The sequence below is a fragment of the Zonotrichia leucophrys genome, unplaced genomic scaffold (assembly GCF_028769735.1).
Source record: "Zonotrichia leucophrys gambelii isolate GWCS_2022_RI unplaced genomic scaffold, RI_Zleu_2.0 Scaffold_235_80197, whole genome shotgun sequence".
In the NCBI taxonomy this organism is placed as follows: Eukaryota; Metazoa; Chordata; class Aves; order Passeriformes; family Passerellidae; genus Zonotrichia; species Zonotrichia leucophrys.
This window is the reverse complement of record NW_026992440.1, coordinates 63744-76332: the sequence shown is the minus strand read 5'-3', so window position 1 is coordinate 76332 and position 12589 is coordinate 63744. Positions and strand designations below refer to the sequence as shown.

General features: G+C 51.7%; 1 protein-coding gene across 1 annotated transcript; it reads left to right on the top strand.

The window, feature by feature from the left end:
• The first annotated feature begins 4760 nt into the window (after positions 1-4760).
• LOC135441312 (zinc finger protein with KRAB and SCAN domains 1-like) lies at positions 4761-5369 on the top strand. The gene has a single exon (XM_064700855.1). The coding sequence runs from the start codon at positions 4761-4763 to the stop codon at positions 5367-5369; it is 609 nt and encodes a 202-aa protein (XP_064556925.1).
• The last annotated feature ends 7220 nt before the right edge of the window (positions 5370-12589 follow it).

Genomic DNA, 12589 nt, shown 5'->3' with positions numbered 1-12589 from the left:
CTGCAGTGTGGAGTCAATCAAAACAGCCTCTTCCATGAGGTTCTGCCAAGGAGATTTTTCCTCCCTGGTCTCCATCATCAGCTTTTTGTCTGGGGAAGGAAGGGCAAGGAGAAGATGGGATTTGCCTCCATTCCAGAAGGAAGGGGAAGGAGATCCCCCCAGTGCATCCCCAGCAGGACAGTCTTGGCAGCAGGGTTGTCCTGCAGCCGGGGGCTGTGCTGGGCTGGGAGATGGAGCAAGAGAGAGGGGGAAAGGGGCACTGATTTCCTCCTCACCTGCCTGGGTATCCCAAAGCTCCTTCCTCTTCCTCTCAGCCTCCTCCTCCATCCAATCAAGGTTTGGGAATGGGAAATCCTGTTCTGGGAAGAAAACAAAGGGTGCGCACATTGTCTTTTGTTCCGGGATCTGTGCTGGGCTGGGAGATGGAGCAGGAGAGAGGGGGAAAGGAGCACTGACTTCCTCCTCACCTGCCTGGGTGTCCTGGGGCTCCTTCCTCTTCCTCGCAGCCTCCTCCTCCATCCAATCAAGGTTTGAGAATGGGAAATCCTGTTCTGGGAAGAAAACAAAGGGTGCGCACATTGTCTTTTGTTCTGGTTTGAAGGCAAACCTGGGGGAGAGTCTAAGTCAGAATTACAATTTAATAAGAAAATGAAGGTCAGGGCAATGATACAGAAACACTGCCTTAAACTCACAGAGTCAGGATATAACCTGACACCCTATTGTTCAGGGTGGTGGCTGCAGTCCCAATAAACGGTGGCTGTAGTCCTGTTGGAGTGATCAACGTGATTCTGTCAGAGCAGTGATCCTGTAAAAGGGTCTGGTCTTCCTCTGAAGGACCAGTGGTGGTTATGGAGATCTTGTCCTCTGGGAATCCAGTAGGCAAGCTGTTCCTGGTGTTGCAAGGCTCAGCTTATATCCAGGTAGGAATGCTTGGATCCTCCCCCTGGGTGGAGCATCCCACAATGGGGATGGTGGAATTTTATCAGTCCTGCAGAGACACTCAATGGCCCATTCACAGAAGATATCTCCCCTGGAGGGCGTTATCAGGGCTGAGTCATGGAAGAGATAAAGAACACTGCCCCACCTGTTTATAGCAGTTGATGAAGATGGGGATTGAAAACATGCATTTGGTTACATCTTGCATGGCAACCTGAAACAGTGGGGTAATCCCTGCTCAGGGGGTGAACACCACCCCCCTTACCCAAACTGGCTCAGGTGTAAAACCTCCACCCTGGGAATGCCACACACACAGGGACAATGTCACACTTGCCCTGCTCCAGGGGAGGTCTCTGTCCCTGTCACTCCCTTGCTCTCTCCCCCTTTTCTCTTTCTTTCCATCTCTCTCTCTATCTCATATTTACTGTTCAATAAAATCCATTTTGCATTTGGTCTCGTTAGCACCTTTCTGGCTGCAGAGGCATCTCTCTAATAATTTTCTTAACCAGATTGTGACATTGTTTTGGCACAGTGAGTTCAGGGCGCTGTTCTCTGACTCCAAGTGCCTTTGACAACAGCATGGTTCCCTCCACTTAGGAGTTTGTGCAAGAACTCTTGGAAACTTGGATGCAGCTTCCTCTGAGCGACTTGTGGGAGAACTGATGAAGAAAACGGGTGTTGTGGGTGGCCAGTGTAAAGAAAATATTTTCTTGTCCTTCCTTGAAAAGTTTGTTAAAATCGCTGGAGGAAAGGGAGCAAATGCTACCAGCCAGAGTGACAAGGTTCATTCACCCCACGATGAGGAACACAGGGCTGCGGAAAGTCCCACAAAAACCCCAGCTCAAGTAGCTAAATTCCAGAATAACTTCTGAATTCACAGGCTTGGGGGCTTTGCCAAATGTGAGAATCATTTTTCTCTTCATCCCTGTCAGCTTTGTGACAGCTACACAGAGCTTCCCCTTCCTTTTCATAATCTATATTGGGCCAAATTTCTACTTTGCTCTTTTTGGAACCTACCAGCAGCTGAGCTGGTGCTGTTCAGGAACTGATCAAACTTGGAATTGCCACAAAATTGCTTCTATTTTTGGTTTATTCATGTTTGCAATTTATTTGTGTTTTCATCACATATGACTTGTGGGAAAAACAAGTATTCATCAATGTCGAAGACATTTTTTCATAGAAATCCTTTCTTTCACATTTGTCCATCTTCTGGGAAGCAAAGGCCCAGAAGATGAATGTAAACAATTGTTATCAGCTGCTGTGGAATGCAATAGGATGCTCCTGTGATTGGCTCATCTTCCATGTTTCCAATTGGGGGCCAATCACAGAAGCAAGCTCGGGAACAGATTCCCTGGAGACAGAACTTTGTTATTCATTCCTTCTATTCTATTCTTAGCTTAGCAGTCTCTGCAAGCTCACTCTTTATTCTTTTTAGTATAGTTATAATGTATTATATATTATATATCAATAAATCAAGCCTTCTGATCAAGGAACAAGATTCTCGTCCTTCTCTCACCCAGTGACCTCCTAAGGTCACTGTAATACATCAAAGCGATATATGCAGAGTCAGGTTTGATTTCTGCCAAGTTTATTTTCTCCAGTGCCCGGGGGAATCTCCCATCTTGTCTGCAGCTGCTCCCACAGGGATATAAAGGCACATCCCAGAGCCCCAGGGGTCACAGTCAGGGCTGCCCTCAGGGAATGCTCGCCTGGTATTGAGGGGCAGCGTGGGAGCACCTGGATCTTGGGGCACCCAGCTGCCCCTCATGTTTGGAGGTGCCTGAGGACGGCTGGGACAATGCCAGGGACATCCTGCAGTAACATCCCCTCTGTCCTGTTCTGGGTGAGCTCAATCCCAAACCTGACCCTGATCCTGGTCTCAGTCTCACTCCATGTTTAGACACACTCACAGTTCTGTATTTAATCTCATCCCAGTGCCAGACTTGTCTAGCCCTAGACCCAATCGCAACCCCAGCCCTAAAGCCAATCCCATGTCTAGCCTTAACCCCAATCCAAGCTCTAATCCAAATCTCAGCCCCAACTCCAATCCCAGCCCCAATTCCAGCCCCTTCCTAAATCCTCAGCCCCAAACCAAACCCAGGTTCGGCCCTTCTGGGGGTTTGCGGGTGTCTCTGTCCCTCTGACCCCGATGATGTTTGGGTGGGGTCACACCAGGGCTGAGAGGGACAGAGACCCCCCCGGCCTCCCCAGGTGTGAGAAGGTCGGAGAGCCCCCCAGCCCCAAGCAGCCTCAGCGGTGAGAGGGACACAGAGCCCCTGGTCCCCAGCCCTGCACAGGCATTGCCTGAGGCCAGAGGGATGGAGACCCCCCGAGCATCCCCCAGGGTGAGGGGACAGAGAGCTCTAAGCATTCCCCGGGCTGAGAGGGACAGAGACTGCCCTGAGCACCCTTTTCAAGGAAGGACAAAAAAATATTTTCTTTTTCACTGCTCAGTAAGAACAGCCATTTTCTTCACCATTTCTCCCACAAGTTCCACAGGAGGAAGGAGGGACTGTTTCCAAGTCCTTCCAAGTTTCCAAGAGTTCTTCCAGAAAGAACCACAACCTCCTCAGAGAAGGGAGCCATGCTGTTGTCAAAGGCACTTGGAGTCAGAGAACAGCACCCTGAACTCACTGTACCCAAATAATATTGCAATATGGTTAAGAAAATTGTTACAGAGATTCCTCTGCCCCAATTAAGGTGCTAACGAGACCAAAACCAAAGTGTACTTTATTGAACAGTAAATGTGAGGTAGAGAGAGAGATGGAAAGAAAGAGAAAAGGGGGAGAGAGCAAGGGACAGAGACGTCCCCGGGAGCAGGGCAAGTGTGACATTGTCCCCTGTGTGTGCGGCCTTCCTGGGGTGGGGGTTTTACACCTGATCCAGTTTGGGTAAGGGGGGTGGTGTTCACCCCCTGAGCAGGGATTACCCCACTGTTTCAGGTTGCCATGCAAGATGTAACCAAATGCATGTTTTCAATCCCCATCTTCATCAACTGCTATAAACAGGTGGGGTAGTGTTCTTTATCTCTTCCATGACTCAGCCCTGATAACGCCCTCCAGGGGAGATATCTTCTGTGAATGGGCCATTGAGTGTCTCTGCAGGACTGATAAAAATCCATCATCCCATTGTGGGATGCTCCGCCCAGGGGGAGGATCCAAGCATTTCTATCTGGATATAAGCTGAGGCTTTCAACACCAGGAGCAGCTTGCCTACTGGATTCCCAGAGGACAAGAGCTCCATAACCACCACTGGTCCTTCAGAGGAAGACCAGACCCTTTTACAGGATCACTGCTCTGACAGAATCACGTTGATCACTCCAACAGGACTACAGCCACCATTTAATGTGACTGCAGCCACCACCCTGACCAAGAGGGTGTCAGGTTATATCCTGACTCTGTCAGTTTAAGGCAGTGTTTCTGTATCATTGCCCTGATCTAAATTTTCTTCTTAAATTGTAACTCCAACTTAGACTCTCCCCCAAGTTTGCCTTCAAACCAGAACAAAAGCCAATGCGCACACTCTTTGTTTTCTTTCCAGAACAGGATTTCCCGTTCCCAAACCTTGATTGGATGGAGGAGGAGACTGCAAGGAAGAGGAAGATGCCTCAGGACTCCCAGGCAGGTGAGGAGGAAGTCATGCCCCTTTCCCCCTCTCTCCTGCTCAATCTTCCAGCCCAGCACAGACCCCCGGCTGCAGGACAACCCCGGTGCCAAGACCGTCCTGCTGGGGATGCACTAGGGGGATCTCCTTCCCCTTCCCTCTGGCACAAAGGCAAATCCCATCCTCTCCTTGTCCTTCCTACCCTAGAAGAGAGGCTGAGGATGGAGACCACAGGAGCCAAATCTCTTTGGAAGAACCTCGTGGAAGAGGCAGTTTTGATTGACTCCACAGTGCAGAATTACAGTGGGGAGGAAAATCCACGGCGATTCCGAAGGAGGAGGGGCTTCAAACCCAGCCCAGGGTGCTCTGAGGAGGAAAGACCCACCCTGTGCCAGGAAGGTGGACAGAGCTTCAGCCAGAGCTCAAAGCTGGTGGCCCATGAGCAGCTTCATGATGGGGAGAAGCCCCACAAGTGCTTGCAGTGTGGGAAGAGCTTCAGGCAGAGCAGCACCCTGATCTGCCATCAGATGATCCACACTGGGGAATGGCCCTATGAGCGTGGGGAATGTGGGAAAGGGTTAAACTGCTGCTCTGCCCTCATCACCCACCTGCGCATCCACACTGGGGAGAGGCCCTACGAGTGTCCTGAGTGTGGGAAGAGGTTTCACACCAGCTCCAATCTCCTCCAGCACGAGCAGATTCACACCAAGGAGAGGCCTTTCCTCTGCCTGGACTGTGGGAAGGGCTTCAAGCAAAACTCCCACCTTGTCATCCACCGACGCATCCACATTGGGGAGAGGTGCTACGAGTGCCCAACCTGTGGGAAGTGATTTCAGAGCAGCTCCAATCTACTCCTACACAAATGGATTCACATGGATGAGAGGCCCTTCTGCTGCCCCAACTGCGGGAAGGGCTTCAAGCACAACTGCACCCTCATCAGGCACCGGCGCATCCACACTGGTGAGAGGCCCTATGAGTGTCCCCAGTGTGGGATGAGCTTCACCCAGAGCTCTCACTTGACCATACACCAACAGATTCACTGGTAAGGGAAGCCCTGCAAATGCTCCAACTGTAGGGGGAGCTTTATGCCCAGTTCCAGCTTCATCCCCCATTGGAGGTCCCACATTGGGAAGAGCCCTGCTGGTCCATGTTCCTTGTGATTCAGTCTGGGAAGACACCTGTCCATTTTCCTGCCCCAGCCAATGACATGATGTGGGATTGAAGAACATGAGGGTCTGGCCATGGCCAGGCAGACCCAGTGAGATGTTTTTAAGATTTCCTTATAAACAATTTTATTTATCGCTTTTGTCATCAAAATTGTTTGTGATCTGTTTGTTTCTTATCTCGTTGCTGTTCCCAAAAAATTGTTCTTATCCCAGCCTGGGATCTTTGACTTTTGTTCTTTCCACAAGAGGTGGGAGGGCAGGGAGGGCAGCGCGGTTTTAGCAGAAGCAGGAAATTGGGGAATCCCATTCCTGAACCCCGGCCCATGGAAACCGAGCATCCCAGCTGGTCCCATCCCTGGTGGCCATGGCAACAGCCTTGGGAGCGGGTCCCTGGCTGGGGCTGTGGGAACCTCTTCCCTCTGGTGCCCAGGGACAGGAGTGGAGGGAACGGCTGCAGCTGAGTTGGGGCAGGCTCAGGTTGAATGTCAGGAAAAGGTTTTTGCCCAGAGGCTGCTGGGGCCCTGCCCAGGCTCCCCAGGGAAGGGTCCCAGCTCCAGGGCTCTCTGAGCTGCAGCAGCGTTTGGACAGCGCTGCCAGGCCCAGGCTGGCATTGTTGGGGTGTCCTGTGCAGGGCCAGCAGTTGGACTGGAGGATCCTGATGGGTCCCTCCCAGCTCAGCCAATTCTGTGGTTCTGGGATCCCATGAACCTGGGGATGGGACTGCCAATGGTTGCCATGGCAACGGGCTCTGACTGCAGGCCTGAGCTGGTGTCCATGGCAACCACCCCTGGCATGGGGTCTCCATGGAGCTGCCAAGGGACTGAGCATAGCAACAGGGGGCTGGTGATGGTTGCCATGTAAACTGACCATAGCAACAGGGGGTTTGTGATGGTTGCCATGGAAACTGACCATAGCAACAGGGGGTTGGTAATGGTTGCTATGGATACTGACTATAGCAACAGGGGGCTGGTGATGGTTGCCATGGATACTGACCATAGCAACAGGGGCCTGGTGGCAGTTGCTATGGAAACTGACCAGAGCAATAGGGGGCTGGTGGTGGTTGCCTGCTAAGGATCAGATTTGTCACAGGCCCTCAGAGAGGTTCCATGGGGACATTCCAGGAGTCTCCAGGCTATTCCAGAGCTGGAATGTCACAGGCACAGACCGGGGCTCCATGGAGACCTCCCAGGGCTCTCTGGGGATGGTAAAGATCCCTGTGGTCAGTGGCAGTCACAGCCATTCCATGGTGACATCCCAGGGGACCTTGGGCTGCAAAGGCACCAATCTGTCACAGGCACTCACGGGGGCTCCACAGTGACATCCCAGGAGTCCCCAGGCTGCCAAAGAGCTGGAATGTCCCAGACACTCACAGGGGTTCCTGTCATGGGCACAGTGGGAGCTTCAGGCAAAAGCTTTGTTTCTTTATTGGAGAAACACCTGCTGATTCATGAGGTGAAGAAATGACACCCCGTAGCCACCATGGTTCCTCAAACACCTGCAAGGCCCGTAGACTTCTAAAATTCCTTCTAAGAGAGGAGACTGGGAGTGGCTGGATCCAATCCCAGCCCCAGAATTTGTCACAGGTGGAATTCAAATTCAACACAATTTGTCCCGCAGGATTAATGATAGAATACCAGATTAATTTATATAAATATGTCTCTGGCTTATTCTGATCATGATCAGATGGAAAGATCTCCAGCAAAATTATTTACTCCACTGTTCAGGACTCTAGGCAGCAGTTTTGAAGTCAACAGGGCCTCGCTGGTGTTGTTGGAGCCCACTGCAGGCAGAGCCTCCTGCTCCAGCAGGAACTGCCTTTCCTGTGCCATGAGCAGGGCAGGTCTCAGTGCAGGAAAAGCCCCAGGCCAGCCCCAGCACAGGGAAGGGCTCGGGCACAAGGGCAGAGTGCCGTGCTGGGAGCTGTGCCAGAGAGAGGCTTGCAGGGCATGGCCAGAAGCCTCCCTTGGCAGCTCGGCCTGGTGGCCACCACTGCAGAGCTGCTGCCTCAGGGCTCATTCCTGGCTGGGCTCTGAAAAGCCACTTCTGCTCCAGGAGCCTGACTGGGAAGCCATTGGCCCCAGCACCTTGGGGACAAGATATTAATGACAAGACTCTTCATGGCAGCAGAGCCAAGGCAGGGGTAGAGGAAAGGGTAGAGCCAGGCCCAGGGGACAGGGCTGCCATGGTGATGGCTGTGAGGTTACAGCCCCTGCAGCAGTCTGGCTGCCCTCAGCAGACATTCTGGCCAGAAGCCTTGTGAGGGCACCCATCACATGAGAGAACCCACACTACAGGAATTCTGTCCCTGAAGATGAGAGGGTTTCACTGGGTCAGGCTGCACAAATTGTCCTGATCTTGGACAGTTCCTGTGATGGGGCATCCCTTTCTCTGGAAATTCTCTTGCAGCTTTGTGCCTTTCTCATAACGATAAAAGATTTCCTCCTTCTACCAAATGTAAATCCACCCTCATTCATTTTAAAGATATTGGCCCTTGTTCTGTCAAGGAAACATTTAGGAGAAAAATCTTTTAATCACTATTTTTCCGTTTTCCCAGGTCTTGGAGAGGACCCAAAAATCTCCCAAGATGGGGTTTGGAGGCCTCATCAGATAAGCACCAGGGAGAGGCTGATAGCTCTGGGGTTAGTGGGGTAGAGAATGCGGACTAAACGGGAATAGCCTGGGAGGGATGGAAGGGTGATTTCAGAGAGTCTGGGGCTTTTTCTTCATAGTGGGAATGAGCCTGAAGAAGACATAATAGCCCCAAGGGCAGCTGGGGAGGCCCAGACTGGCACCAGGAGAAAGGAATTTCCCTGGCAGGGCAGGGCTGTGGTGCAGCACATCCCCCAGCAGGAGCCTGGAGCAACCCAAGGCTTTGTGTGGGCAGGCAGAGGCAGGCAGGAGGCAGAGCTGTCAGCAAAGGAAGGGCCCAGGCAGGTGGGGCAGCCGGGGGATGCTGACAGCATGCAGGGACAGAGGCACAGGTTTGCTCAGCACCAGAGACCCCTTTTCCCTTCCTTGTCCCCACCTGTCATCACTGCCACCAGTGTTCTGCTCTACCTGGAACCTGGGGACATTTTTCGGTCCTGTCCCTCAGAAGGATCTATTTAAAGTATGAGAAACTTCAGTGTTTCCCCCTCTTTTTGAGTCCCTGAGAAGTTCTTTGAGCACACTCAGAGGTGAGGGACTGAGTCTGATGCAAAGAGCACAAAGCCCCAGAGGCTCATTAAAGTCCCTGTGCTGTGTCTGTGCTGCTGAGCTGGGCCGGGCTCCTGGCCCAGAGGCAGCTCCTGGCAAGGGCAGCGCTGCAGAGAGACAGCTCTGGCCAGGAGCAGCTCCTGTGCACAGCCCAGCAGGGCTGGGGCACTGCCAGGGCCCCTCAGGGACACCAGCAGGGCACAGACAGAGCTCACAGGGGCTCAGCACTGGCAGGGGCTGTGGGATGTCCCAGAGGGGGCTGTGTCACAGCAGCTCCTCTGTGGCTGTGTCATAGAGGCACAGAGCAGCTGTGATGTCAGTAAGGACCTGTGTGACAGCACAGAGTGGGTTGTGTGAGGTCACAGATTGGACTATGACATCACAGAGTTTGTTGTGTGAGGTCATTGAGCCATCACAGAGGGGATTCTCTGACAGGTCAGTGCAGGCTGTGTGACATCACAGAGCTAGCTGTGAGGTCAAAGTGTGTGCTGTGACATTACAGAGTGGCAGTATGACATCACAGAGAGGATTTGGTGACATCACTGAGGGGGTTGTGACATCACAGAGCTGGCTGTGCGTAGTGGTTTGAGAGGAAGTAGGCTTTCAGGGATATGCTGTGGTCACCAACAGGTGTTCAGATTTTAATACTGGCAACTGGTGTGGCCACTGGGGACAATGCCTACACCTCTGCAAACACAGGGGTTAAAAACCAGAAAACTCCCATGGGAAGTTCTCTTGGTTTTCATCGGGGAAAGAGTTCGGATTTCTCCTCTGTGCAGCTGCTGCTGTTGGGTGGGAGAGGGGCAGCCATATGGCCGGGTGAGATAGGCTGGGCTTTGGACAGAGATGGGAGGTGAAGAGGCCCCGGCATGGAAGGATGGGAGAAGCACCAGGAAGCATCGGGCAGGCCGCCCCCCCCAACAGAAAGAGAGAGTGCGAGCTTGTGCCACCTTGAAATTTGACATCATGTGCTGGCAGCACAGCCCGGCGGCAGAGAAGGAGGCGCGCAGCAATAAGGTGTCCGGCCCTGTTGTGAGAATCTTCGGGTGGTCGGAGCCCGAGTTTTTAACCCTTTTTTGGACAATGAAAACGTTGCAGAACATTAACCTTTCCTAAAAGAGAGAAAGAGATGAAATGGAAGAAGGAAATGTGCAAGTGTGAAGGTCTGGGCAAGTGAAAGATGCAGAAGAGAGAAAAATCTGAAGTGGGAAGAGATGATGGAGTGGCTTAGCTGAACTCTTCTTGTTATAGCCATAGACAGAACCAAGTTGCTTGTGACACAGAGACTGCATCCAGGGGGAGGCAATGGCTCAGAGCCAAGAGGGTTCAGTGTTGGTACCCCTCGGCCCCAGGGGGTGAAATTTTGGGGAGACAGGTGTCCCAAAGGTGAGACTGTGCTCTTTTTGGAGCGAGACAAAGCATCCTTGAAAAGACAACCCTAGATGCAATTCTAGTCCATGTGCAGTGGTGGGAGCGCTAAGCATAGAAAGAGGAAGTCACGACAGCAGATGTACTCCAAGCGGTGCCACGAGTGACATGAGAACACACGAAGTTTCAACAGTGTTTCCAAAAGAAACCTATAGCACAAGAAAGACTCCTCTCCTCTTGATGAATTGAGAATTCATTATCTAAAAAGTGGTGATAGACTAACAGTTGCTGATCTGGGAGATAGATGTATTGGAATTTAGCGGGGAGAGGAGGAAAAGTTTTTAGAAAGTTTTCATTTTCCCTATGTGTTTCTTGTTATTTAGAGTTGTAGTTTAGTTAATAAAGTTTTCTTTATTTCTAAGTGAGAACCTGCTTTGCTTATTCCTAGTCACATCTCACAGAAGAAAGGTATTTTCATGATGGCACTGCAATTGCACCAGTGTCAAACCATGACACTGTGGCATTGATAAGTGCTCTACAAACATCTACAAAACTTCAGCCAAGCCAGCATTCATCCTGGCACCACTCATCAACTCAGTGAAGAAGAACCCTAACCCTCAACCCTAACCCTAACCTTAAATGCTAACCCAAACCCAAAGCTTAACCCTAACCCTAGGAGACAAGAACATAACAAGCATGTCAAGATGTTATCTCTGTTACCAATTCAGAGTAGGATTGTAGAGTAGGGTTGATGGAAGAGTTTTGTACCATAGGATTATAGATTAGGGTTGTAATTAAATAAAGTTTCTGAAACATCCACTCATTTGGAAGATTCTCCTCCTTCTGACCCCTTCAGAAAATTCGACATTTCCTTCTGAATTACCAGCTGTTTTCTATTGGTGCTAAGTCACACCTATGGCTTCTTTTGTATGGTTTCACAAGTGAGGAAGGCTCTTTTTCATTCATCCTCTCCAGACCACACTGCCTTTGGAACACCACCCACTGGCTGGTTTTGGCACAGCTGTGGTATTCCTAGTTGAGGCAGAAAGGGCAATGGCATTTGCGGGAAAACCAAAGGAGGAGTGAGGCAGCCAAGACATCCTGTGCAGGTTCAGGCATTGAGCTGTGATTCAAGAACATTGGGGTTCCTGCTACTTGGATTTCTATCCCTAAATGCAATAATCTCTTTGGCTGGAGGAGAGCCTTGCTCAAGTGAGAAAGCAGAAAGGTCAGAGAGGGTGCTCGGGAAGGTCTCCTGTGGTGCAGAGCTGTCAGCGCCTGTGAGGTGAGAGCGGGCCCGGCCTTGCCCGGGTTGGAGCCCCAGCAGAGCCCCGGCAGAGGCCGGAGCAGCCTGAGCCCCGGCAGAGGCAGGCTGGAAGGAGGCCCTTGGAGCTGCAAGAGGCAGCAGCCAGGCCCTGGGTGCCTCTTCCTGGCAGCGGGTGAATCCTCCGCTCTCAGAGCCCAGGTGGCAGCTGGCTGCTGCCGAGGGGAAGCGCAGCTGTGCTGGGCACAGCCCAGCCTGGAGGCATTGGCGGTCTGGAGTGTGCCCAGGAGCAGAGAAAGGCCAAGGGCAGCTGCGGGCCGCTGGGCTGGCTGAGGATTCCTCCTCTTCTGCCGGCTGCCCTGCAGCTCCTGGCAAAGGCCAGCAGTGTGTGCAGCACTCTGGGCACCGGGGCAGGGAGCCGGGCTGCTCGGCAGGCTGGAGCACAGGGCAGCTCCTTCAGGCCCGCCACTTGTGCCAGGGGCAGCGAGGCCAGCGCGAGGCAGGGACAGCTTGGAAGGACACATCTGCAGGAGCCAGCGCCTCATGCAGCTCTGGGAGGAAGCGCCTGCAATCCTGCAGTTCTGCACTGAGCCAGAGCAAAGGTGTGAGATGCAGAGTGTTTAGCAGAATATTCAGGCCCACCAGGCCAGCCTGCTTTGTGCTCTCTGGCTCACAGCAAGCGCTGTGCAATGCAGCTCTGAGCTGCTTGGAGAGAGGCACATCAGGGATGTGCCTGAGGCATGTGCTTGAGGAGTAAATTGATTTGGAAGGGGGGAGAAGGGTTTCAGCAGGCAATTTGTGTTTTCTTCATTCATTTTTGAAAGAAAGTCATAATGTGTTGTACACAGGTAGGGTTATTAGAAAAGAAAGGCCTTATAAAATCAGGCCTACCTATTATTATGTTTGCCCAATTATCCTGTCATAAAAAAAAACCCCAAACAATATTAAAAGTAGTAGCAATTTTAATTGAATATTTAAAATATAAAAATATAAAACTGGATAGAATAGAATTTGATTAAAATAAGGGATAATTTGTTTCTAATAATAGCGCATAAGC